The sequence below is a fragment of the Oncorhynchus masou genome, chromosome 15 (genome assembly GCF_036934945.1).
Source record: "Oncorhynchus masou masou isolate Uvic2021 chromosome 15, UVic_Omas_1.1, whole genome shotgun sequence".
NCBI lineage: Eukaryota > Metazoa > Chordata > Actinopteri > Salmoniformes > Salmonidae > Oncorhynchus > Oncorhynchus masou.
In genome coordinates this window covers 9,504,666-9,531,657 of record NC_088226.1, presented here as the reverse complement: position 1 = coordinate 9,531,657, position 26,992 = coordinate 9,504,666, and the positions used below count along the sequence as shown (strand labels likewise).

Below are 26,992 nucleotides of genomic sequence, written 5' to 3'. Positions count from 1 at the left end.
TATTTTGGAGGAGCTAAGTAATTGCGTTTATTATTTCATTAATAAGACGTATGTATTTACAATGAAATGTGTAATATTATTCGAATGAAAACAACGCTACTGAATGAATTAACTTTATACTACCTGGTAAATTATTCATACACAAACAAATATTTGAAATCTGGGTTTGTACAACAATGCAAGACCAGCTGGCATATACGAGTTACATCATGGGAAAGTGGCTCAAGGCGATGAAGCTACTGCGCCTGCGTGAAAGCAGGAACGGTGGAGGAGTTTCGCTGTTCTGCTACTGTAAAATCTTAGCGTAGTGAATCGCTAGGAGAGATACAGGGGAAGAACGGAGCCGAATTCACGAGCGTTCCCCGATAATGCTATTTTGAAATGATAGTGACTGAATAAAGTTTTTCTACATTAGATGGACTATTAGTACAGACAAAAGTTTGTATTTGCCTAGGATTTGAAGAGTTTGCGAGCAGCTACCTAACTAGCGATGCTAACGTTAGCTAGCGAACTAGATACAACTGTAAACATGGTTTAAATTGGTTTCTCACCTGACGTTATATTGCAGTGATTTAAATTTAGTATGAATTATTTTATGAATGTGTATCTGTCGTAGCTAAAAACGTATTTAGGATACATTTATGCTTGGATTCAAACAGCCGCAGTGTGTACACAAATCAAACAACTGCAGCAGAGGCAGGTAAGCCACCGCTCGCACTGTTTTTGTGTTCAGAACGGATAGAAATAAACTGTTTCCAAACGAACGACGAATGTACCTTTCGTTTGATGACACAGTTGTAATTTCAGTTCCTGTTTCAGCTCCTGAAATCATCCGTAAAGAGGTTTTGGTTGCCTTTTTTTCTATTATGGAAATGGAAGCTGCTGTTTTTTTAATGTAGTCTTTGCATGGAAATTATGTTATTAATTTATTCTCACTGCAACGCCCTATATTTTCCTTAGTATGTTATGCCTTTAGTATATCTGGAGAGGAAAACTGCAAAAAATTTATCTCGTTTTCATTTTGGCATCAATGTCAAAAAGCCGATGCTTGATGACTGATAGGATTTAGGTCAAAGTACAACAGATGTTATGAAATACACCCTCGGGTTCAGTCAGCAGGAATTGATGGAGTCTCCCCTGTCATGTCTATATGAATTATCTGGTCATTGAACCAAACGAAATGCACCAGACATGGCTCTCAATTACAACTGAACAGCAGTATACCTTATAAATATAACATGTTTGCTGTTTTTAGAAGCCATCAATATTGACCAATACTTTCATTCTTTACTACTGTCTCAACCCTTTCCCTTTTTCTTGAATAATTAAGTATTTGTGTCATGGAAAAATCACATTATAAATAGGCATTCATTCTCTAGGCCTATGAAGAATAGGCCTACATATTGTTGATATTCAATCTCAATAGTCATCAGTCAATAGTCTATGCTTATCACGAACCAATAGTTACTTGAGAAACCCAACTTGAGTGAAACGAGTGTGACACTCAAATGTAACTGCCCCCTCAAATGTAATTCATACAGCAAGCTTCGTCCAGCAGCATGAGTCACCCATGGCCACGACTTGCCTATATTTAGCCATGCATATTAATTTAATCCCTTTTTTAAATCAGTTTTATTCTGAATGATTAGGTTATTGCCATCATTGGACGCCAGACTGATGCATCTAGCGGTCACATTACCTAGTTAGCATCACTAATGCAGGATTGAGTACAAGGCTGTGGAGAATCTACTGTCCATCTTTCTATTGGTCACTTAGCCCACAGTTTCCCATTAGAAAACTGCTATCTGGCTACTTTGCAATACATCAGTATTACTGACCTAATGAGCAATAGGGGTCAGTCACCTTGCTGACTTTGAGAATTGATCATGTGCTGCTGATGGCTGAAAGACTCAAACCAATCTCATAAATGTTAACAATTTTTCTGTCATTCAATAAATTCCTCTCATTAGCTATACAGTTGAAGTCGGAAGTGTACATACACTTAGGTTGAAGTCATTAAAATTCATTTTTAAACCCTCCACAAATTTCTTGTCAACAAACTATCGTTTTGGAAAGTCTGTTAGGACATCTATTTTGTGCATGACACAAGTCATTTTTTCAGCAATTGTTTACAGACAGATTATTTCACATATAATTCACTGTATCACAATTCCAGTGGGTCAGAAGTTTACATACACTAAATTGACTGTCTTTAAACAGCTTGGAAAATGTCAGAAAATGTCATGGAGGTGTACCTGTGGATGTATTTCAAGGCCTACCTTCAAACTCAGTGCTTCTTTGCTTGACATCATGCTTCTTTGCTTGACATCATGGGAAAATAAAATAAAAATCAGCCAAGACCTCTGAAAAAAAATTGTAGACCTCCACAAGTCTGGTTCATTCTTGGGAGTACTTTCCAAACGCCTGAAGGTACCACGTTCATCTGTACAAACAATAGTACGTAAGTATAAACACCATGGGACCACGCAGCCGTCATACCGCTCAGGAAGTAGACACGTTCTCTCCTAGAGACGAACGTACTTTGGTGTGAAAAGTGCAAATCAATCCCAGAACAACATCAAAAGACCTTGTGAAGATGCTGAAGGAAACAGGTACAAAAGTATCTATATCCACAGTAAAACGAGCCCTATATCGACATAACCTGAAAGGCCACCCAGCAAGGAAGAAGCCACTGGCTCCAAAACCGCCATTAAAAAAGCCAGACTACGGTTTGCAACTCCACATGGGGACAAAGATTGTACTTTTTGGAGAAATGTCCTCTGGTCTGATGGAACAAAAATAGAACTGTTTGGCCATAATGACCTTCGTTATGTTTGGAGCAAGAAGGGGAATGCTTGCAAGCCGAAGAACACCATCCCAACCGTGAAGCACTGAGATGGCAGCATCATGTTGTGGGTGTGCTTTGCTGCAGGAGGGACTGGTGCACTTCACAAAATAGATGGCATCATGAGGACGGAAAATTATGTGGATATATTGAAGCAACATCTCAAGACATCAGTCAGGAGGTTAAATCTTGGTCGCAAATGGGTCTTCCAGATGGACAATGACCCCAAGCATATTTCCGAAGTTGTGGCAAAATGGCTTAAGGGCAACAAAGTCAAGGTATTGGAGTTGCCATCACTAAGCCCTGACCTCAATCCCATAGAAAATTTGTGGGCAGAACTGAAAAAGTGTGTGTGAGCAAGGAGGCCTACAAACCTGACTCAGTTACACCATCTGTCAGGAGGAATGGGCCAAAATTCACCCAACTTATTGTGGGAAGCTTGTGGAAGGCTGCCTGAAACGTTTGACCCAAGTTAAACAACTTAAAGGCAATGCTACCAAATACTAATTAAGTGTATGAATACTTCTGACCCACTGGGAATGTGATGAAAGAAATAAAAGCTGAAATACGTCATTCTCTCTACTATTATTCTGACATTTCACATTCTTAAAATAAGTGGTGATCCTAACTGTCCTAAGACAAGGAATTTTTACTAGGATTAAATGTCAGGAATTGTGAAAAACTGTGTTTAAATGCATTTGGCTAAGGTGTATGTAAACTTCTGACTTCAACTGTATGTCCCACTGGCACTGATATACCCAGTCTGTCCTTCAGTGTGCTCAATAGAGATGTGTTTGTGGCTCTCCTACGCTCGCCCCTGCTCTCAAACCAGGAGGAGAGGAGAAGGAGAATTTGGGTCAGTGGGCCCTCAGCCCATGTCACGCCAATTTGCTCTGACTGACTGATTCACTCTGTCCCCGTATTCTCTCTCAACTTCCATCCCCCTCTCCCCCTCACTCGGCTCCTTCTGGTTCCCCTCTCTCTCTCCCTTACTCAGCTCCTTCTGGTTCCCCTCTCTCTCTCTCCCTCACTCGGCTCCTTCTGGTTCCCCTCTCTCTCTCTCTCCCTCACTCGGCTCCTTCTGGTTCCCCTCTCTCTCTCCCTCACTCGGCTCTTTCTGGTTCCCCTCTCTCTCTCTCCCTCACTCGGGTCCTTCTGGTATCCCTCTCTCTCTCTCTCTCCCCCTCACTCGGCTCCTTCTGGTCCCCCCCCCCCTCTCACTCAGCTCCTTCTAGTTCCCCCCCCCCCTCACTCAGCTCCTTCTGGTTCCCCTCTCTCTCCCCCCTCACTCAGCTCCTTCTGGTTCCCTCTCTCTCCCCCCTCACTCAGCTCCTTCTGGTTCCCCTCTCTCTCTCCCCACCCCTCACTCAGCTCCTTCTGGTTCCCCTCTCTCTCCCCCCTCACTCAGCTCCTTCTGGTTCCCCTCTCTCTCCCCCCCCCACTCAGCTCCTTCTGGTTCCCCTCTTTCTCTTTCTCTCTCCTCTCCATATCTTATTCAGATTTTCTCTGTCCACAAGGATGTTAGTTTCAGCTTTAATTGTTCAATTGAATAAAGTAATAGGTTTTTATTGGTATGCCCGAGACAACCATCCATGTGTGATGTGTTCGATAACCTTGAAAGAAACTAGGGTTTTGTTCCCTTAGGAGGCACACTGTTCCTTAATGGAGCTCCACCTTTTCTACATATTTAGCTACTTCTGTTAATGTGATTGTGAATATCCGGAAAACCCAAAACCCACCATATCCCCCTGTTGTCTCCCTCCAGAGGATGGAGGAGCTGTGGAGACGTGGCATGCCCCTGTCAGATCGGATGGAAAATGACTCCCCAGCCGATATGGCCCCAGGGTCCCCAACCACAGCGGCCCCGTCGGGCTCCAACGCCTCCTGGGTGCCAGACACCCCCCTGGTGACCCCTGAGGAACCATACTTCCTCATGACCTCCACTGCCCAGACCGTGTCAGGGTTCTTTGTCTGGACAGCCCTGCTAATAACCTGCCACCAGGTAAGGGGCTAGTGATCTCTTTCTCACACATACAAACACACACACTCCTATGTTTTTCTGCATGCTGCATCTAACATATGCTTGAACTGTTTGTACTCAAATCATATGTTCGTGTGGTCTCACTGCTACATAAGATGGATGCCTAGTGCCTCCAGTAGTTTTCTCAGTATGCACAAATCAAATTGCAGAAGCATATCAAGGCATCCCTTCAGATTCCTCACGCCTGCCATGTCCAGGTTGATTATGCACTCTGGAACACCTCAGGCTGTTCAGCCATGATAAAGTAGTTGTGGCAGGTCTTCAAATATGTAGTCATGTTGCCTGCAGACCACTAACCTCCTGTAGGTTCAGAGCTACTGAAAGGCCCAGGTTAATGATTCCTCTCTATTGTGTGTTGCTGCTCACACAAAGGGTTAAAGATGAGCCGTCGCTCTGACAACAGGTGTACCTAGCTCTGCAGTGACATCAGAGAGCGGGGGGCTGTTGCCTAGCAACAAAGCTGGGTACGGTGCTCTGTGTGCGAACACCCTACTGTTTGTTATTTTACCAAAGGTGTGTGTGTCCAGGCCAGGAAAGGTGATAGGTGTAGCTTTGTGTAAGTGGGAACCTGGGACAGGATGAAATAGACAAAAGGTATTGATGACAGAGCCTGCTCATCCGAATGGAAAAACACAACACATATCCACTCATCACACACACGCATGATGTCGACTGCTCTCCCCAGGATGTGGGCAGGACCACAAAGTCAGTCACTGAGCCCTACTGAAAACGCATTGATTTCATGAGACACTTGTTTCAGCTAGCCCATTTTTAGCAAGCTTACGTTGACAGAGCTGTGGTCCCTCTCAGGGAGAAGGAAGCTGTTGAATATTCAAACACAATTACCCCCCTTTCACTCCATTGTCTATTTAACTGCCATGTTTATAGTTTTTAAATTATTATCCTACAATGAGGCACATTATAATCTAGCCAGCTCCTTTAGGAGCTGAGATTAAATGATGCCCTCTTCACTCTGTCCTTCTCTTTCTTGTCTATGTATCTTTCCCTATTTTTCTCCCTTTGACAGATCTACATGCACCTGCGCTACTACAGCTCTCCCAATGAGCAGAGGCACATAGTTCGCATCCTCTTCATCGTTCCCATCTACGCCTTTGACTCGTGGCTCAGCCTCCTCTTCTTCACTAACGAAGAGTACTACGTCTACTTTGACACGGTCCGCGACTGCTACGAAGGTGAGAACCTTCCCACCCTGTCAATGGTGTATGACTCTTACCTGTTAAAATAGTGTTTTTACATTTTTTTATTTTATTTCACCTTTATTTAACCAGGCAGGCCAGTTGAGAACAAGTTCTCATTTACAACTGTGATCTGGCCAAGATAAAGCAAAGCAGTGCAACAAAAACAACACAGAGTTACACATAAACAAATGTACAGTCAATAACACAATAGAAAAATCTATGTACAGTGTGTGCAAATGTAGAAGAGTAGGGAGGTAAGGCAATAAATAGGCCATAGGGGTGAAATAATTACAATTTAGCATTAACACTGGAGTGATAGATGTGCAGATGATGATGTGCAAGTAGAGATATTGGGGTGCAAAAGAGCAAGAAGATCAATAACAATATGGGGATGAGGTAGTTGGGTGTGCTATTTACAGATTGGTTGTGTACAGGTACAGGGATCGGTAAGCTGCTCTGACAGCTGATGCTTTAAGTTAGATAGGGAGATATGACTCCATTCATATTTTTCCCTTACCCTCGCCCTGCTTGTTAGATATTATGCACATTGATAGCTTAATACCAAACACCCTTTCCATTTGATGTATCATAGTAGCAGGCTAACAGGAGGCAGCAGCAGTCTGAATGATCAGACCATAACAGAGAAGTGAAAGTGATCGGGTGAAATTATGATGCGTGTGGACAGAGAAATACAGCTTCACTCTATCCAATTAGAGTAGCAGGATCAATGTACAGCCAGCCCTTTTCTTTACACACAGGCAAGCTGGTCAGTTGAGTTATTTAGACCATGTAGCACCTCACTTGACTGACATGAGGAAGATATTTACAAAAAATACTCTGATCGAGTCGTATCCAGAAAATTACCCATATCTGTTACTATACTCGTTTTGTCCGACTACTCGGCACACCTCTAGCAGGACGACACTGGAAGAAGTTTCTGATTGATAGAGGGAGGCTTTGTTTATTTTGTGGAACTTAAAAAAATGTTATTAACCGGTCCCCATGCTTTTAAAATAATGGTTCTGTTCCAGAGAAGAATAGATCACTTTCGTTCCCGCTTCTGATTTTGTTCCTTGAAAAATGACGTTCTTTTCCAGTTTTCAGTTCTGTTCTCTGAACCGGTTCCAACCCCTGGTCATAGTAACTAGTGTGTGGGAATCTGTTCTGTCCCCAGTGACAGATGGGCTTTGCGGTCTCTCTGCCTTTACGAGAGTGGCCTCTTTGTGGCCATCTTGTTGTTTCCAAAGCCTGCTGGGATTGCTGGGGAGGGGAAGCCTGTTCCCTAGCAACAGCATGCAAACGACTGAAGCCTTAAGAAGAGTTTTAGAAACCACTCACTTATGAACAGATAAATTGTCTGGCTGTTCTGTACCAGCCGGCTGTATCTCAACAGAAGTAACATCAACAGAAATTGGCATTATCATTTTGTTACAGTGGTTACATAATACAGACAGGTGTGCCCCTTGGTTACCGGTCTCTGCCATCAAATTATACCTGACAAACTCTATTGTATGTACAATGTACAACCATATGTCTGTTTGTGGGGAAAAGGGGACCTCAGTGCGAAAGTGTGCTCAATGCATGAATGAGTGCTTTGCACTGCACATTTTGTATGCCTTGTGTCAAAGAGAGTTGTGTGAGTCTATGATGCGTGAGAGAATGCTGTGTGTGTGTGTGTGTGTACTGTATGATGTGTGTGAGTGCTGGGAGCGCATGGATTGACGGCTGGGGAGCTGACAGCTCAGCCAGGCTGCACACAGTGGGCTCTCCCTTCCAGCACATGGCACACCCCACAGGCAGCAGCTGTGGCCCCAGGGCTCCACACTGCTAAATATAGAGGGCCAAAATGCTGTCATAAAGTTACACTCTCTCTCTCTCACACACATACACACAGCAAAGTACACACACAGCAAAGTACACACACTGATGTTGTGTATTTATACATGCATGCTTGTATATGCAGCGATATGTGTGCAAATACAATATACAAGGAAAGCAAATGGAATAGGCAGGGGTCCTTTATGGCTGGAGTTTCCAATGTCAGAAAAGAGAGAAAGAGCAGGAAAGATTCAGGATTGATTTGTCCTGTAGCTGCTTCACCACCCTCAAATTAGCATTGCCTGAACACCTGGGACAGCAGCTGAAACCACATTCCTCCCAGTCAATGACACCAATAACAGTGTTCACAGCCAAAGGAGAGACAGAAGTCCTGCAGCCTCTTCTGCCCCGACAAACTGGAAGTGATTCAGTCTGTCGAGAGGATTTTCTCTCAACTCTCCCGTCTGTCCCAAGGAGTCGGGACCCACCACTGTGCTCTGTTCATTTGAAGCAATTTATTTAATTTCCAAATCAATTGAAATCTCTATGAACCATTCAAATCTCTTAGATAAATCATTTATGCTAATGAATGGATTCAAATAAACAGGCGCGTATTAGATTATACCAGTACTGTACATGTGGTGTTAAATAGGATGGTAACTGAATAGTTTTGGACTAAACATTCAGCTGGATGGATATCAATATATGGGAATCCCTGGAATACACGTTGTCACACACACACAGAGTGGGGGAGGGTAGCTTTGTGTGCACACAGGGGGACAGAGCGATGTTGATCCAAGCTAGAATGGAGGGCGGTTTAGCCAGAGGCCATTGGGGACAATGACTCAGTCTCTCATCTTGTTTTGCTTTCTGCACTGGCCCATGCACTGACACAGCACATCAGCATTCTGCTCATGGGAAATCGGGACCACGGCCTTAATACTGTAGAGAGGAACATGGCCAATGCCTCTAGATAGAAAATGGTTACTTCTGTGTGTTAGTGTTCTTTCTCGTAAATGTTTCTGGGTTCTCAAGGGATGCTCAGAGTCCAAAAAGACCAAATACACACAGACAGACAGACATTGTTTTGGGGATTGATTTTGGAAAGGAAGGCTTTGCTGGGTTAACCGAAAGACTGCTATAGTGGCAACTACCCCCATATTCTCAACTCTCTGACACTGCTTACATGTGTTTGTGTGTTTCCTCTGCAGCGTTTGTGATCTACAACTTCCTCAGCCTGTGTTATGAGTACCTTGGAGGGGAGAGCGCCATCATGGCTGAGATCAGAGGAAAGCCCATTGAGTGAGTCTCTCTATCACTCTTTGTCCTCTCTTATAAAAAATAAAGACAATTCATGTACAATCCAAGAATGTCATTCAACCATCCCACAACTGCAGAATAGTAATGTGTATCAATACTTTATTGTATGGTTTGAACCTCTTCATGCGATTTGGATCTTAAGAACACAGACTACCAAATGCTTGTGTCTTGGCTGTCTACAGGTCCAGCTGTGTGTACGGCACCTGCTGTCTCTGGGGAAGAACTTACTCCATTGGGTTCCTCCGATTCTGCAAACAGGCATAGTGAAAGCCTTCTTCTCACACATCATATGCCAGATGCCATTGAAACCCTTACATATGAACACAGAGTTACATATTCTCATTGCATATTCTCTCTCTCTCAGGCCACTCTACAGTTCTGTGTGGTGAAGCCTCTGATGGCCATGATCACGGTCATCCTGCAGGCCTTTGGGAAGTACAGAGATGGAGACTTCAAGTACGTAGGGCTATGGGACACTCACTCATTCTACTCTATACTATATCAGAGTATTTGCTTAACCTGTGTTGACCTCAGTAAATTGTTTCAAAAGCCACAGAGGATTCATGTTTGTCTATAATATCTTTACTAGTATGTACTTTTCTGTATGAACTGTTTAAATGTTATTTGTTTGTTCTCACAGATGTTTTTTTTTTTTACATTTACACTATTCTGGCTGTAAATCTGTTTTCACCGAAATGTCTGGGTTGTAGTTGTCAAGCATCTCAGAGTAGGAATTATATTACGTAATCTCTAAAATAAGACCTTGCTAAGACATCCTTATGTGTTGACACTGTTCTGATAGCTGGCTGTGCCTCTCTCTCTCTCCAGTGTGGCCAGTGGATACCTGTATGTGACCATCATCTATAACTTCTCTGTCAGCCTGTCTCTCTACGCCCTCTTCCTCTTCTACTTCGCCACCCGCAACCTGCTGGTCCCCTACAGCCCCATGCTCAAGTTCCTCATGGTCAAGTCTGTCATCTTCCTCTCTTTCTGGCAGGGTAAGGAAACCTCTTGATCAACACACACACGCAATGTATCATAGATAGTACTCTGATCCTCCTTCCTCGATTTCTCTCTCCCTCTCTCTCTGGGAGATAAGGTATGCTGCTGGCCATCTTGGAGAAGTGTGGAGCCATCCCTAAAATCAACTCTCCCGAAGTGTCAGTTGGGGAGGGCACGGTCGCCGCCGGCTACCAGAACTTTATCATCTGCATTGAGATGTTCTTTGCCGCTGTGGCCCTGCGCCACGCCTTCACCTACAAGGTCTACATGGACAAGAGGCTGGACTCCTACGGTAAGGATACAGAGGGAGGAACTATCCATGCAGATTAGAGAGAGAACTGTTAAAGTAAAAAGAAATCAAGTCATCACTAGCATATTAGTGTGTCCCTGACTAAATGACACAAGCAGTTGCTTATGTTTCTGGAACTGTGTTCAGTGAGGATTCAGGACACTGGTTCTACATGGTTGCTCTTCAAGTCTATTTCAGTGACTTTGTTCCACTGACCTGCTCTGTCTCTAAATGTTTCTTTCTCTCTTTTATTCTCCCTTTCTCTCTCCACTCCTGCGGTTTTTTGCTAAATCTTTCTTTTGTTGAATCCTTTTTCTTCTCTCATTTATCTTCTATCACTTCTTTATTCTCCTGTTCTGTTCTCTCGCCCTTCTCCTTTTTTATTGTTCAATATTCATCCTTATATATTTTCTTATGTCCCCCCCCCTCTCTCTATCTGTCTCTCTGTGCTGCACTATAAGGGTCCTTTCCTATTTATGGACAGTACGGTAGGTCTACCACTAGCTCAGCTGTGTTTGGCTTCTCACTGCCACAGTACTTTCTGGTTGACTCCATTTCTGTGATGTGCTCATATTTTGTTATTCTATTATTTTTAACTGTTTCTGAGATATAGAGTTCAATTTTGTACAAACAATTTATTTTGAGCGTCCTCAGTGCTGTCATACATTTGTATTGCCATTATTGTACAGTATGTGCTGCTTTTATCAATGTATTATTTTGTGGTGTGTATGAGTTCTCCCCTTGCAATGCACCAGGAGCTCCACTGGCTGTTTCTGTCTGTTTGGTTCAGTAGTATTATGTGATCCTCCATTTTGTTTACTCATGGCATTCAGGTTTGTTCACTGTAGGGTTCCACTCTTTCTTCCATTATCCCTCATCCTCCCTTTATTTCCATCCTCTCCCGGCAGGTCGCTGCGCCCCAATGAAGAGCATCTCCAGCAGTCTGAAGGAGACCATGAACCCCGGAGACATGGTGCAGGACGCCATCCACAACTTCTCCCCGGCCTACCAGCAGTACACACAGCAGTCCACCCTTGAGCAGCGCGGAGGGGCGCCAGTGTCCCGCAGCCACAGCAACCTCAGCACCCGCGACAATGAGAAGACCCTGCTGCTCAGCTCCGACGATGAGTTCTGAGCCCCCCTACACACCGACCGGTGGTACTACTGGGAGGTGGAGACGGGAGGGGCTTTATGGACTCTACTATAGTGCCGTACCAAATCGACAAGCTTGAGTCCTTTGGCTGATCCACTTCATGAACATAGTACTCATATTCCTCAGTCTATATTGACAATACAAGCAACCTACTGCGTAGGGGTCCATTGCCACATTCCCCTGCCAATATGGATCAATACAGATACACACACATGTGCATAGACCATTCCCAGGTGTCTTCAGGCTGTGTGTTAACACTACAAAGGCCTACTAGACAGAGAAACACTCACCAACGTGCATGCCATTGACATGAGTGCCATTGAAATAATACAGCATCCCCCCTCACCCTCCTGCCAGCTCTGCCTCTTGCTTAAATGTTGCCAAATAGAGGGAGATCCCGCTTGGTCAGCAGGACCCCCTCTAACATAAAATTTAGATTTCAGACTCACTTGGATAAGACACTAAGGGACCCCGAAATCACTGTATATTTTGATGTTTATTGACCTGATGGTGTTCTTCTCATTTTAAACGAATCTATTATGAAGGGAGGTTATTATTATATGATGTGCGTTAGTGTGTGTTGGAAGGTACAGTGAGGATAATATAATTGGGGGATTTTGGGGGTCATTTGGGGTGTCTCCCGGAATGTTATAGTTGTTGTTAATGACGTATTGAGGGAACAGCTGTTGACAGAGGTTTGGTGTGGGCGACTAACATCGCTCACGCGGATTACAGATGAAAGAGGAACTTGCTTCTTAGCAGAGCTGGACCCGGCCACAGCAGACAGGATTAGAATCCCGTAATTGGGGCATTATGTGCGGCACAGATCAGGCATGTTTTTACCATCAGGTTGGTGTAACGGTCATATCGCGCCCGAACTGCGCATGTGCAGACCGTCTAATCAAAGGCTGTCTTTTGATCATGTTTTTTTGGATGAAAATTTAAACTTGTCAGTGTGTCACTTTCACAAGGCTGGAGTAATAACATGTTCAACTACTTAAGACATTGGCTCGAATCTAGATTGTGTCTTTAGATTGAGAAAATAAACAACTAATTTCACTGTTCTCATCTCAAACCTCAGCCTGGTCTGTTTCGCAAGCGTTCCTGGAAGTCTTCAATGTTGCACCTCTGGGTTTAGAAACTCTGTGAAGTTGTCAAAGGGTATGGGGACCAAGCATTTCTTCCCCCTAGTGGCAAGAGGCAGAGAGATTTCCAGCCCAGCCTCTGAGAGGAGCCTGTTGAGCAGAAATAGTTTCTTTGAATACATAGGCAAGGCAAAGCTTGGCTATCTTCAGCATTAATATACTTCAGTTATGCCTGAATATACCTGCTTTAATCAACATGTCTGTTTTCTTGTCTTGTTAGGGTTGCTATGTTGCTGCTTAGTGTCACTAGCCTCCTCATTGATTTTTTCCTTTGAGAGGTCTTTTTGCTGAAGACAACACACAGATAATTTTGAAACGTTTTACTCATAAAAAAATCTCTCAATGAACTGTCAATTCCAAAGCTGCAGTTTTACAAAAAAAATTAAATAGGAACACTACCCATATTTGGGGCAGCAGGGTAGCCTAGTGGTTAGAGCGTTGGACTAGTAACTGAAAGGTTGCAAGTTCGAATCCCCGAGCTGACAAGGTACAAATCTGTCGTTCTGCCCCTGAACAGGCAGTTAACCCACTGTTCCTAGGCTGTCATTGAAAATAAGAATTTGTTCTTAACTGACTTGCCTAGTAAAATAAAGGTAAAATAAAAAAATAAAAAATATTTGACTACCAGAGGGAAGTGTTTTTCTACAGCAGGGGTTCTTGAATGTTTTCATCTCGAAACACAAATTAGAAATTTTACCGTTTTCCCGTGACTCAAATCTTCCTCTAACGACCCAAATTAAAAATAAATGGTGTGTTATTATAGATGTATTCTCATAAATCGCGACCCACCTCTCACATGCCCAGGGTCCACTTCCGGTTAAAAAAAACTTTTCTACAGGGTCCAATAAATACAGTACCAAAAGTTACTATTCAATTCAATGGTTTTTCTTTATTTTGACTATTTTCTACATTGTAGAATAATAGTGAAGACATCAAAACTATGAAATAACACATATGGAATCATGTAGTAACCACATTTTTTATTTAAATATAATTAACATTTTAGAATCCTCAAAGTAGCCACCCTTTGCCTTGATGACAGCGCTGCACACTCTTGGCATTCTCTCAACCAGCTTCACATGGAATGCTTGAAGCATTTCCCACATGCTGAGCACTTGTTGGCTGCTTTTCCTTCACTTTGCGATCCAACTCATCCCAAACCATCTCAATTGGGTTGAGGTCAGGTGATTGTGGAAGCCAGGTCATCTGATGCAGCACTCAATCACTCTCTTTCTTGTTTAATTAGCCCTTACACAGCCTGGAGGTGTGTGGGGTCATTGTCCTGTTGAAAAACAAATGATAGTCCCACCAAGCGCAAACCAGATGGGATGGTGTGGTAGCCATGCTGGTTAAGTGTGCCTTGAATAAATAAATAAATCACTGACAGTGTCACCAGCAAAGCACCGCCACACCATCACACCTCCTTCTCCCTGCTTCACGGTTGGAACCACACATGCGGAGATCAATCCATTCTCCTGCTCTGCGTCTCACAAAGACACAGTGGTTGGAACCAGAATTCTCAAATTTGGAGTCATCAGACCAAAGGACAGATTTCCACCAGTCTAATGTCCATTGCTCGTGTTTCTTGGCCCAAGCAAGTCTCTTCTTATTATTGGTGTCCTTTAGTAGTGGTTTCTTTGCAGCAAATCGACCATGAAGGCCTGATTCACGCAGTCTCCTCTGAACAGTTGATGTGTCTGTTACATTTATTTGGGCTGCAATTTCTGAGGCTGGTAACTCTGATGAACTTACCCTCTGCAGCAGATGTAACTCTTGGTCTTCCTTTCCCGTGGCGGTCCTCATGAGAGCCAGTTTCATCATAGTGCTTGATGGTTTTTGAGACTCCACTTGAAGAAAGTTATCAAAGTTCTTAATTTTTCAGATTGGCTGACCATGTCTTAAAGTAATGATGGACTGTCGTTTCTCTTTGCTTATTCGAGCTGTTCTTGCCATAATATGGACTTGGTCTTTTACCAAATATTTTCTGTATACCACCCATACCTTGTCACAACACAACTGATTGGCTCAAATGCATTAAAGAAGGAAAGAAATTCCACAAATTAACTTAACAAGGCACACCTGTTAATTGAAATACATTCCAGGTGACTGACTACCTCATGAAGCTGGTTGAGAGAATGCCAAGAGTGTGCAAAGCTGTCAAGGTAACGGGTGGCTATATTTTGATTTGTTTAACGCTTTTTTGGTTACTACATCATTCCGTATGTGTTATTTCATAGTTTTGACATCTAAGCTATTATGTAGAAAATAGTCAAAATAATGATAAACCCTGGAATTAGTAGGTATGTCCAAATTTTTGACTGCTACTGTATATGTCATAGGTTTGAATGTTAAGTATAGGCTACATACACTTAAGTGATTGTTTTAATGATGTGCCCTATGCTGTGTCTTTTGATTAAAATGAATATATTATTCCTGAACAGGATATTGACAGGATATTGTACAAGACAGGATATTGTGTATAAAGTTGAACTAGATAATGGAATATGTTTATTGGTGGGTATAATAATGATAAAGCACAATGCTTACTTCTGTATCGTCTCTGCTCCATATTCCTTATATTATTTTGTTTCATACTTTTGTGTTCATTTGTATATTGGTATTATTCTGCTTAATAGATTCTGATGCAATTTTTTGTCTTTGTGGTGTTTAAACAACCGCAAAATAAAAAGACAGACAAAATTGAATATTTTCATTTGGTCCTTTAGTGTGTGTTGAGTGAGAGAAGAGTCAGTGGGATTGATTGATATTGCGTTTGTTCATTTTTAGGTTGGCTGCATAAAAAGCTTAAAGTGCCACTTTTTGGAGCTGGTCACTTCCCTATACAGAGAAGATGTATGATGCTACCAGGCAATATAGTTGTTCTGTTTCGACGCCAAGTTTCAAGTTTTGTCACGTGCACAAGTGCAGTGAAATGCCTTTCTTGCAAGCTCTAAACCCAACAATGCAGTAATTAGTATCAATGTTGTACTAAAAATAACAGGGGAGAACAAAAACACGAGAAATAGAAGTAAGAACACAAGAAAGTAAGAAACTAAATATAGGGTCAGTGCCAATACCATATTTACAATATACAGGGATACCGTAGTGAGGTAGATATTGTATGCACAGGGATACCTTGACTAGGCATCAGTATGTATGATAAACAGAGTTGCAGCAGCGTAAATGAAGATTGTATGTAAGTGTGTGTAGAGTCAGTATAAAAGTGTGCATGTTCTGTGTGTTGGCGCGTGAGTGTGCATAGAGACAGTGCAAAATGTTTAATAAATACAATGGTCAATTCAGATCTGTGTCTGACTAGCCATTTTGTTAGCTATTTAGCAGTCTTATGGCTTGGGGGATAGAAGCTGTTCATCACTGCTTGCCATACCAAGCAGTGATGCAGCAGCTGTAGAACGTTTTGAGGATTTGAGGGCCCATGCTAAACATTTTCAACCTCCTGAGGGGGAAGAGGCGCTATCGATCCTTCTTCACAACTGTGCGTGTGTGTGGACCATTTTATGTCCTTAGTGATTTGAATCCTGAAGAACTTAAAAGCTCTCGACCTGCTCCACTGCAAAATGTTCTGATTTTTTTCGATGGGGCCATGCCCCCCGTTTCCTGTATCAGCTCCTTGGTCTTACTGATGTAGAGGTTGTTGTCCTGGCACCACACTGCCAGATGACTGACCACCTCCCTGTAGGCTGTCTCCTCATCGCCGGTGATCAGGCCTACCACCGTCGTGGCGTCAGCAAACTTGATGATGGTGTTGGAGTCGTGCGTGGCCCACAGTCGTGGGGTGAACAGACTAAGCACACACACCTGTGGGTCCCCCGTATTGAGGTTTAGCTTAGCTAGGTTATGTTGCCTACCCTCACTATCTTCGGTCGGCCCTTCAAGAAGTCCAGGATCCAGTTGCAGAGGGAGGTGTTCATTCCCAGGGTCCTAAGCTTGGTGATGAGCTTGGAGGGGAACAGAGAGTACAGGAGGGGACTAAGCACACACACCTGTGGGTCCCCCGTATTGAGGTTTAGCTTAGCTAGGTTATGTTGCCTACCCTCACTATCTTCGATCGGCCCTTCAAGAAGTCCAGGATCCATTTGCAGAGGGAGGTGTTCATTCCCAGGGTCCCAGTTGAACACTGAGCTGTATGAACAGCATTCTCACATAGGTACTCCTCTTATCTAGGTGGGTGAGGGCAGTGTGGAATGCAATTGAGATTGCGTTGTCTATGGATCTGTTGGGGCAGTATGCAAATTGGAGTGTGTCTAGGGTTTCTGGAATGATGGAGTTGATGCATGCCATAACCAGCCTCTCAAAGCACCTTATGATTACATATGTGAGTGCTACAGGGCGGTAGTCATTGCAGTAGCCTCAGAGAAAATACTGTAAATTAACACCTGAGGAAGTCTCGTCTCCTATGGTATTTTATTTATTTTTAAACAGTAGTAGTAACAGTGGTTTTGAATTATGAATATCTTCCTTTGTCTGAGAAAAGGCTGTAGCAAGCTAGAAATAAATATTCTCCTTCTGGTCCTGGTAACTTTGATTTGAAAAGAAACGTGTCTGTGTAACAGTTGGCACTTATAGCTGGCTATCATGAAATGAAGGTTTGATTTATCAACAACAAAAACAACTGAGAACGAGGGAATAAAAACTGAAGTTCAAGTTCAGTTTTAGCAAAGAAGTTGAATAGTGTAACAGATGTATAATGTACTCTCCATGCGTTGTGTTTTCTCAAAATAAATCACTTCGGCCAGTGGTCCCAGTTGAGCATTTATTTCTGTTGTTAAATAGGAAACAGCACGTTAGTTGTGCAGGGCTTAACGGTATTGTTAAATGGGAAACAGCACGTTAGTTGTGCAGGGCTTAACGGTATTGTTAAATGGCAAACAGCACGTTAGTTGTGCAGGGCTTAACGGTATTGTTAAATAGGAAACAGCACGTTATTTGTGCAGGGCTTAACGGTATTGATGGCTGTCGATGGCAAAATCTGTAGCATGAAGACAACTGTGTTAGCAGTGGCTTATGTGACCATTACATTGGTGTATGCTAGCTAACACACTTTTTTACAACAATCATATGCCAAAGCACATCCCAGAAAGCCCCTCAATCCCTAACAGGTACCATATACCCACACATGTATAAATCAGTAACGTACAGCAAACTTGTACACATTGTAAAATAGAAAATAGAAAACAGTATTCAGAACGTGACCTCCCCTTGCATCACATTTTCATACTGGGGAGACCTGACGTTCACGATCTCCCCCTATCTGCAAGCGGGGCCAATCACAACATGCCTTATTGTCATCAGAGATGAACTAACCAATAAGAATGCTTGAACATTAAATACAAATTTCTTTAGAGGCAAGTGGAAACATAACCAACCCTGTTACAATAGCAGTTTGGGAACATTAAGATATAGCCTCCCTAAGCCCTTTACCCGGTGAGTGTATTTTTTCATACAGGTCTTATTCAGTCAACCATGCCAATGCTTTAATGTGTCGTTGAGATATTGTATTTCAGTTTTGTTTCGACTAATCGATGCAGAAGAAATATAGTGAGTAGACTAGCGCAGGGATTCCCAAACCTTTTGGAGCTGGGGACCCGCTTTGCGAAAGCAAATTCATCAGGGACCCCCTCAAAAATCTGAACATTTTGCAAGTTTAAAACTAACTTCCTGCAACTCTACACATTTTCTCATGGGGCAGAGAAACATTTGAACAGTTTTAAAGCTTAAATTACAATGAAAAAACGCATTTTTAAGGAATACAAGAAGTATTGAGTTGAACACTATTATTGATGGAGTACTGTGGATCCTGGTGAGCCTCACAGGCCAAGTTGTGCATCCCAGGGTAGCCTATATTGTAGATTAAAAAATATATATATATATATTTCACCTTTATTTAACCAGGTAGGCAAGTTGAGAACAAGTTCTCATTTACAATTGCGACCTGGCCAAGATAAAGCAAAGCAGTTTGACACATACAACGACACAGAGTTACACATGGAGTAAAACAAACATACAGTCAATAATACAGTATAAACAAGTCTAGATTAATAATATTGTATTGTATCCTCTGAACTTGTTCCACAGAACCTTGGCCAAATTCATTTAATCTGTTTTTGCTAGTAATATTTATTTAAATTGTAATTTTTAAAAATCCTTTCGATCTGGCTTGCAGTACCTGGTCCACATACCCCCTGGACTAGAGTAGGGCTGCTATGAAACTGTTCTTCATAGCTATGAGTTTGTGTAGACTATTACATCCTTGTTGGAAAAACACTAACCAAACCTTTCGAAAGTGTCATATACACCCCACAAGAGGGGGCATCGTCAGTAAGGCTCAAAAAAGCAGCAAGTGACATTTTATTTTTTTTAAACACCAATAGAGAGATAAAAGGATACTATGGCCCCACCTACTTTGTGAAGCACTGTCTCACCAAAGAGTGTAGAACTTAACAAAGATGGTACCCTTAGTTATGTTTCAGTAGCTTGTAAAGTAATCCAAATGAATCGTTTAAATTAGAAATATGATCTGATTATCTTCTCTTCCCAATGTCTGCAATAGTGAACTTGGTTCTGTGTGGGAAAAGAGGAGCTTGGAAAACTTCTACACAACCAACTGGGTCAGACAAAGTTTAGCCCAGAGTGAACCTCCTGCTCAGTGTGTATGAAGAGACAGGGAAAGGTAGATAGACGCTTAGTCACTCTGGTGGAGCTGCCTGCTCTGTATGGAGCACCTCAAGAGGCTCAACTCACTGATGAAGAGGAAAGAAAGTAAGACACTATCCAGAATATACTGAGTTCAGAGGTCAATGACTTTATGGTTATGTTGAAGCACAAAACCAAACAGAGAGCCAAGAGAAAATATGTATTAGAGGGCAGTCAGGAGACAATCCAAAAATGCAGGAGGCGATATCAGTCAAGGCATAGCTCAGAGGTGCCAGTTCTGCTCCAGGCTGTAGAGAAAACGATAGGGAACACAGAGAGACGCTTTAGGACTAGTACATACTTGCATGTACAGATGTAGGATCTTACATTTTAGCCAGTTTGCTACAGCAGGAAAATAATCCTTCAGCAACAGGAAATAGGAAATATTTTTGTAAAGTCCATACATTTTACATAAGAGGAAAATCAAGTCTGACATTGCAAAGTGGAAATAATAAAACTTGAGAAGCCTTTTTAAACCTCAAATACACTATACGTTTTAAAATGAAGATCCTACATCTATATGTACATCTATCACTTTACTGTAACACAGAGATGGAGAACATGAGGATGACTATCAGATCTCTGGAGAAGCTCAAAAACAACAGGTAAATAGATGTTAAAATGTACGAAAATATATAATAGATTCAAATTAATGTAAGTATTTTAATGTCTATTAATGATTGGCAAGCACAAAATACGGGGCTTCGAGCGCTGATACATTTTGATCATACTGATCAACCGCTTCATGTGTTTGCAAACATTGCCGCACGAGGGCGATGCGTGCAAGTTGGTGTCGAAAGACGGGGAAGTTCTTATAGAACGCCGGAAAAACGCCTCTTTTTACATGTTGCTTATGAGTGCATTTCACACTACTTTTGAATGTCCTGCTTAATATACTGTGTGTCATCATCGCAAATCAACTGCATTATACTTCAAAAACACCAACTTCAAACAGTAAAATGTACTTTTGGCTAGCTTTTGCTACAGCTTATTATGTAAATGAGCGTTACTATTCTAGATAGCAACTGCTGCAACCCAAATAGTTATTTTTCAAATATCACAACCAAATTTTAAGCGTATGAGACCCCCCCAAAAGGTATTTTGTTTAGAAGTAATAAACATGTAAATCTAGGCTTTGTTGAATGGGTGCAGATAGCGATGGATTTCTTACTGCGTCCAAAAGTCGGTCGCCTCTAGGGTCTATGGAGGAAGGATATCAATAGATGGCAATGCATTGATTTATAATATTGATCAGCATCATTATCAACTTACAGTTTGTCAAAAATATATTGCTGTGTATATACTGTATAAGAGGCAAACATTTCATTAACCATATTGTATCCTTATGATGTGTTTTAAATGGACTGTAAGACTTGTCATAAGCTTGCATGACCCCCTAATAATGGCTCATCTCATTATAATTCAGTTGACAATTTGCTACTTAAAGAGACATAACATGACCAATATTTCTGCCACAGCTATCTCTTAATCTTCAGCTAGTATGAACTGCATGTGTAGTAAACAATGTATCCTGTTCGGCCACGAGGGAGATTGTCCACACTCCACCAGTCTCAGGAGAGTGCTGCTGGGGAAGACATTAGGAAGAGTGCAACTAGAAACACCATCCTGGGAAGAGACGTGTTCAAGGAAGATGTCTATGCTGGATCAGTCACCTTTGAGTGCCAGAAGGAGATGGCTGACATCAATGGGAGACATTGTAACAGTGATTGACACTTCAGGGCTGTTTTGCCCAACAGTGGATAATGTGGAAATCATGAAGGAAATTGGTAAATGCATCTCTATGGCTGCTCCTTGGCCCAATGTCTCTCTCCTGGTCCTAACTGTGGGACGCTTCACTCAAGAGGAGATGAGATGAAACAGGTGATGATCCAGAAAGATGTTTGAATACAACACGTCCATGTACACCATTGTACTGTTCACTAGAGGAGATGACCTCAAAATGAAAGATCATTGGAGAGTTTGTTAAAACAGCGAGGAACGACATACACCACACAATTCAGAAGTGCAGGGACTCATACATTATATATATACATAATATATATCATGGGCATTAATTCCTACACACACACACACACACACACAAACATTTATGGACACCCCTTCAAATTAGTGGATTCGGCTACATCAGCCATACCTTTTGCAGACAGGTGTATTAAAATCGAGCACACAGCCATGCAATCTTCATAGACCAACATTGGCAGTAGAATGGCCTTACTGAAGACCTTAGTGACTTTCAACGTGGCACAGTCATAGGATTCCACCTTTCCAACAAGTCAGTTCGTCAAATTTCTTCCCTTCTAGAGTTGCCCTGGTCAACTGTAATTGCTGTTATTGTGAAGTGGAAACGTCTAGGAGCAACAGCGGCTCAGCCTCAAAGTGGTAAGCCACACAAGCTCACAGAACTGGACCGCCGAGTGCTGAAGCGCATGAAAATTGTCTGTCCCTCGTTGCAACACTCACTACCGAGTTCCAAACTGCTCCTGGATGCAACGGCAGCACAAGAACTGTTCGCCGGGAGCTTCATGAAATGGGTTTCCATGGCCGAGCAGCCGCACACAAGCATAACATCACCATGCACAATGCCACGCCTCGGCTGGAGTGGTTTAAAGCTTGCTGCCATTGGACACTGGAGCAGTGGAAACGCGTTCTCTGGAGTGATGAATCATGCTTCACCATCTGGCAGTCCGACGGACAAATCTGGTTTTGGCAGATGCCAGGAGAACGATACCTGCCCGAATGCATAGTGCCAACTGTAAAATTTGGTGGAGGAGGAATAATGGTCTTGGGCTGTTTTTCATTGTTTGAGCTAGACCCTTTAGTTCCAGTGAAGGGAAATCTTAACGCTACAGCATACAATGACATTCTAGACAATTCTGTTCTTCCAACTTTGTGGCAACAGGTTGGGGAAGGCCCTTTTCTGTTTCAGCATGACAATGTCCCTGCGCACAATGCAAGTTCCATACAAAAATACTTTGTCGAGTTCGGTGTGGAAGAACTTGCCTGGCCTGCACAGAGCTCTCACCTCAACCCCATCGAACACTTTTGGGAGGAATTGGAATGCTGACTGAGAGCCAGGCCTAATGCCCGACATCAGATCCCGACCTCACTAATTCTCTTGTGGCTGAATGGAAGTAAGTCCCTACAACAATGTTCCAACATCTAGTGGAAAGCCTTCACAGAAGAGTGGAGAATGTTATAGCAGAGGGGACCAACTCCATATTAATGCCCATGATTTTGGAATGAGATTTTTGACGGGCAGGTGTCTACATACTTTTGGTCATGTAGTGTACCATTTACTTAAGAGCAATGATAGACGCCACGCTCAGGTCACGGAGCTCCTGGGTAAGATAAACATCATGGTGAAAGTGAATGGAGGGAGTTGCTACACCATTAAGATGTTCCATAAAGTACAGGCCCTAAGGGAGGAGCAAGCGAGAATACTGAAGGAGAGGAAGGAAAAGATAAAAACAGAGAAGGAGTTGAGACAAAAACAAGAGGCAGAAATTGCTAAGTTGAAAGAAACCATTTAGAAGGAGGTAAAGTGAGAGAAATCAGAGAGCGAGAGAAAAGTGGAGCTGGATTCAAAAAGAGAGAGCCGAAGATACTGAAGGTAAGAGATTCTGAGAAGGAGAAGAAAATAAAGTTGGAAGAGGAGCTCAAAGAAGGGATGTTTGATGAGAAAAACAAAGAAAACGAGGAGAAAGAGCAAAGTCTTGCCTGTGAAATAAATGCATGAAAAATAGATAAAAGACCTGAATATGGAGAGTGAGAGAGCAGCAAGAAAGAAAGCAAAAAAATAATTAGAGAAGAGATGGGGGAGGTGTATAAGGGAGGAAAGGATGGGACGAGGCAGGGCAGGGAATTAAGATGGGGAGAAGGGAGGGTTTATGAAGGGAGAAGAGGGTAAAATGGAGGGATATAGGAAGAGTATCAGAAAGGAGAGGAGGTAGGGAAACTAGAGGGATTTAAGAAGGATGATAAAGTAGGCTATGGGAAGGGGAACGGGAGGGATATGATGAAGGCAAAAATATGCCATATCCAAACTAATGGGAAATAGAGCAGTTGAGTTGGGTAGAGATGCAAAAGAGTACATATTTAGCAAAATCTGCTGTGATTGGAGTCATTAATGAGGGTAAAGGGAAAAGTATGAAGAGGGGAATAAGGCAGGGCATGAGGAATGGCAGAGATAGCAGAGGGCTATTGCATTTGGGGTTGAGAATAGACCATCTTGTAACACTGTATTTGAGCGTTTGTACAAGCAAACAAGAACATGCAAGCCAATCTTTTAAAAATAGCTAAATTAATCTAAATCAACTTTACAGTTGATTTCAACCTCAACAAAACTGAGCTGCTCTTTCTCCCAGGGAAGGCCTGCCCACTCCAAGACCTCTCCATCATGTTGACAACTCCACAGTGTCCCTCTCCCAGAGTGCAAAGAACATTGGCGTGACCCTGGACAACACCCTGTCATTCTCTGCAAACATTGACTCGCTTCTGCAGGTTCATGCTCTGCAACATCTGTAGAGTATGACCTATCTTCACACAGGAAGCGGCGCAGGTCCTAATCCAGGAATCTTGGAATCTCACATCTAGACTACTGCAATTCTCTGTTGGCTGGGCTCCCCGCTTTGCATTCAGACCAAAAAGTAAATGTTTTGTATCGTCAGACCACAGCATCTTTTTCCTTATGCTCTCAGTCTTTCACATACCTTTTTGCAAACACTAGGTGTGCTGTCATTTGCCTTTTCCTCAGGAGTGGCAAAGTCCCTTGATGTTGAGTATTTTAGCTCCCCAAAACCTCCACATCGCCACGCCAGTGTTTGTTTCTTGTTTCTTGTTACTGCACTTGAACCCCTGGGTTCCTGGACACGGTGTCAGTCTGGGAAGGACCCGGGGGGACATCCTTGGGTCTCTTCCATTTATCTCTGAACAAATTTCTACTAAAGACCTTGGATAATCTCAACAACAACCCCATAAAACATCCCCCAAACTATTATTAACCACAGGTCTTCGCTAGAAACAGGAGAGGATGCTTACCATACAGGTAGTTACAGGAAGTCCATATTTAGACCCCTGAAGTCACATTGAAGTACCCAACAGTACAGAAGCCCAATTTCCCCTATTCATGCCCCTGATGACGTGAAGAGGCAGAGCAAGGGTGTGGTGTCAGACCCATCCCACCTGGGTTCTGGCTCTGCCACTCCAGTTGGGAGGGATGTGTGGAGGAGTGATGGGAGGGGGGAGGACCCATGTTGTCCTCCTCACTCCCCTACCCCTACAGACCTCCCAGGACTGGTCAGGGGTGGACAGAGGGCGCTAACCTTGTAAGTCATCTCTAATACGGGGTAAGTACCTCACCCCACCTTCCCTGTTCACATCCACCTCATCGGTCTGTAAGAAAAATGAGACATTTTTAACCCACAGCAGTGTTTTCAGAGCCCTATGTCAACTGTAATGAGAAACAGACTTAAAAAAAAGTTCAATTCCACCCTTTAAAGAAATCTTACCCATTGTCCGTTTTGTCAATGGATACAGCTGTACCCCATTTATTTATTTGGAGTTTCAGCCCCACTCAAAATGGGGATGTTTAAACCCTATTTGTAAATGATTTAGTCTATCTGGTATTGATTGGCTGTTATTGTAACATTTTGGTCACAAAGAAGCGGTATATTCAGTGCTTGACCAAAAGCATTTGAAATATATAATGGCTGGAATACTGAGGAGCCCATTGTATTTTTCAAGGAACATAGTGTATTGGTTAGCAAATAATATTGACAGTATTGTAGTTATGTTGGGGTAAGCAGGATTTAAGTGTTTCTGCATTATGTACCGATTACATTGTTCACTAGACAGGTAAGCGAGGTTTCAGAGTTAGATCTGTGTCTATGGGTATTGTCTGTACCTAGCACATGTATAGTTTTGCTTGGTGCACAAAGCAAACATCTTAAAATAGGAATAAATTGCCTCTCCATTCCTCTCGCTGACCTTTCCACAGGTGGCATATTGTTGTGAAATATTATCAATCAATGCTGCTTTTCCTAACTTGTCCTTGTCTCTTCTCCCTCCCCATTGACGAACCCTCCCTACCCAACTCCGAACCCAAGATGTGGAGGATGTCAAATTTGTCATCAGTTATGACTATCCAAACTCCTCTGAGGACGACATCCACCGAATCGGCCGTACGGCCCGTAGCACCAACAAGGGTACAGCCTACACATTCTTCACCCCGGGCAACATTTGTCAGGCCCGTGAGCTCATCCGTGTCCTAGAGGAGGCCCGGCAGGCCATAAACCCCAAGTTGCTGCAACTGGTCAACACTGGCCGTGGAGGAGGTGGGAGAATGAAGGAGAGCCTTCAAGGGAAATGTCTGAGGTTTCTTCATTGTACGTTGAACAAGCTAGTTTTTTACAGTGTGTGTCCAGGTATTTGTAGAATTTTATAACAGACTTAATCTTCTCTCTTAGGAATGCAGGAGGCAGGTCATGTTTCCGTGGCAACGGCTCCAACGCCAACAGCCCCAACCTGATATATCAGGATGAGTGCACCATAGGCAGCAAGAACAGCCGGGGGAGCAGCAGCAGCATCAGCCGCGGCAGACGAGATGGACAGGTCGTCCTCTTCCTACAGGGACAGGAGGGACAGCCGCAGCTATGGCTCCAGCTCCGCCTACAACCAGTACAAGTCCAGGAGCAGCAACGTGGGGCAAGATCAGTCAGCGGGCAGTTTGGTTCAGTCAGCAGGTCCAGTCAGCCCCCTCCACCCCCCTCAGGGTCGCAACCCCTCATGGCTCAGAAGTTTACCCCAGCCCAGCCCATGATGGGAGTAATGGGGCACTCGCCCTTCCAGTTTGCTCCCCCACCAACCTCACAGAGGAAGTAAAGCTGGGGCTAGCCCTCACCACACATGCATACAATCCCCAACATCAACCAGAAAAGTCAGTTGTGTTAGGATTCATATTCTGGAGTACTGTGCTTGAAATCTTGGCCTTAGCTGACATGAATCCAGAGGTGTTTGTTAGATTGGTGAGCATTAAAAATAGTCAGCCGATTTGTTGTGGACATTCAAATAATGAACTTGCTTGACTAACAAATAGTTTGACATCAGTGCTTTGAAAGGATTTTTTAAGCATTAAAATAGCTTTAAAAATGCAGATTGTCCTTTGAGTAGTTAGACCACAATTGAAGTGGAATACACTATACAATGTAATACCTATACATTTGTAGGTGATGAAAGCATTTTCATTGAAGTGCTCTTTGTTTCATGTTGCTTTTCCAAATAAATGCATATCCAGTGCTGTCAACAGTTAAGTTACTTTTTCAGCATATTGTCAAACGTAAAGGTTATTTCAATGTACAAACCTGCTTTCTTAGTATAGTGAACTAATGTGCTATTTTTGCCTTTCGGTGTATGAAGCAGGTGCTACCGTTTCTCTATAACTTTTTTTC

The 26,992-nt window shown here is 42.8% G+C and overlaps 1 protein-coding gene across 2 annotated transcripts; it reads left to right on the top strand.

Annotated features, from left to right (window-relative positions):
• The first annotated feature begins 261 nt into the window (after nucleotides 1-261).
• On the top strand, nucleotides 262-15,517 carry LOC135555547 (transmembrane protein 184B-like). Of its 2 annotated transcripts, XM_064988069.1 has the most exons (10): nucleotides 262-700; nucleotides 4,611-4,847; nucleotides 5,914-6,079; nucleotides 9,115-9,205; nucleotides 9,406-9,481; nucleotides 9,588-9,679; nucleotides 10,052-10,221; nucleotides 10,323-10,517; nucleotides 10,976-11,002; nucleotides 11,423-15,517. In XM_064988069.1, exons 2-10 carry the CDS (start codon nucleotides 4,614-4,616, stop codon nucleotides 11,647-11,649), a joined length of 1,278 nt encoding a protein of 425 aa, XP_064844141.1. In that variant the 5' UTR covers nucleotides 262-700; nucleotides 4,611-4,613; the 3' UTR covers nucleotides 11,650-15,517. The 2 variants fall into 2 exon arrangements, with proteins under 2 accessions (XP_064844141.1, XP_064844142.1); XM_064988070.1 differs by lacking the exon at nucleotides 10,976-11,002.
• Nucleotides 15,518-26,992: the final 11,475 nt, after the last annotated feature.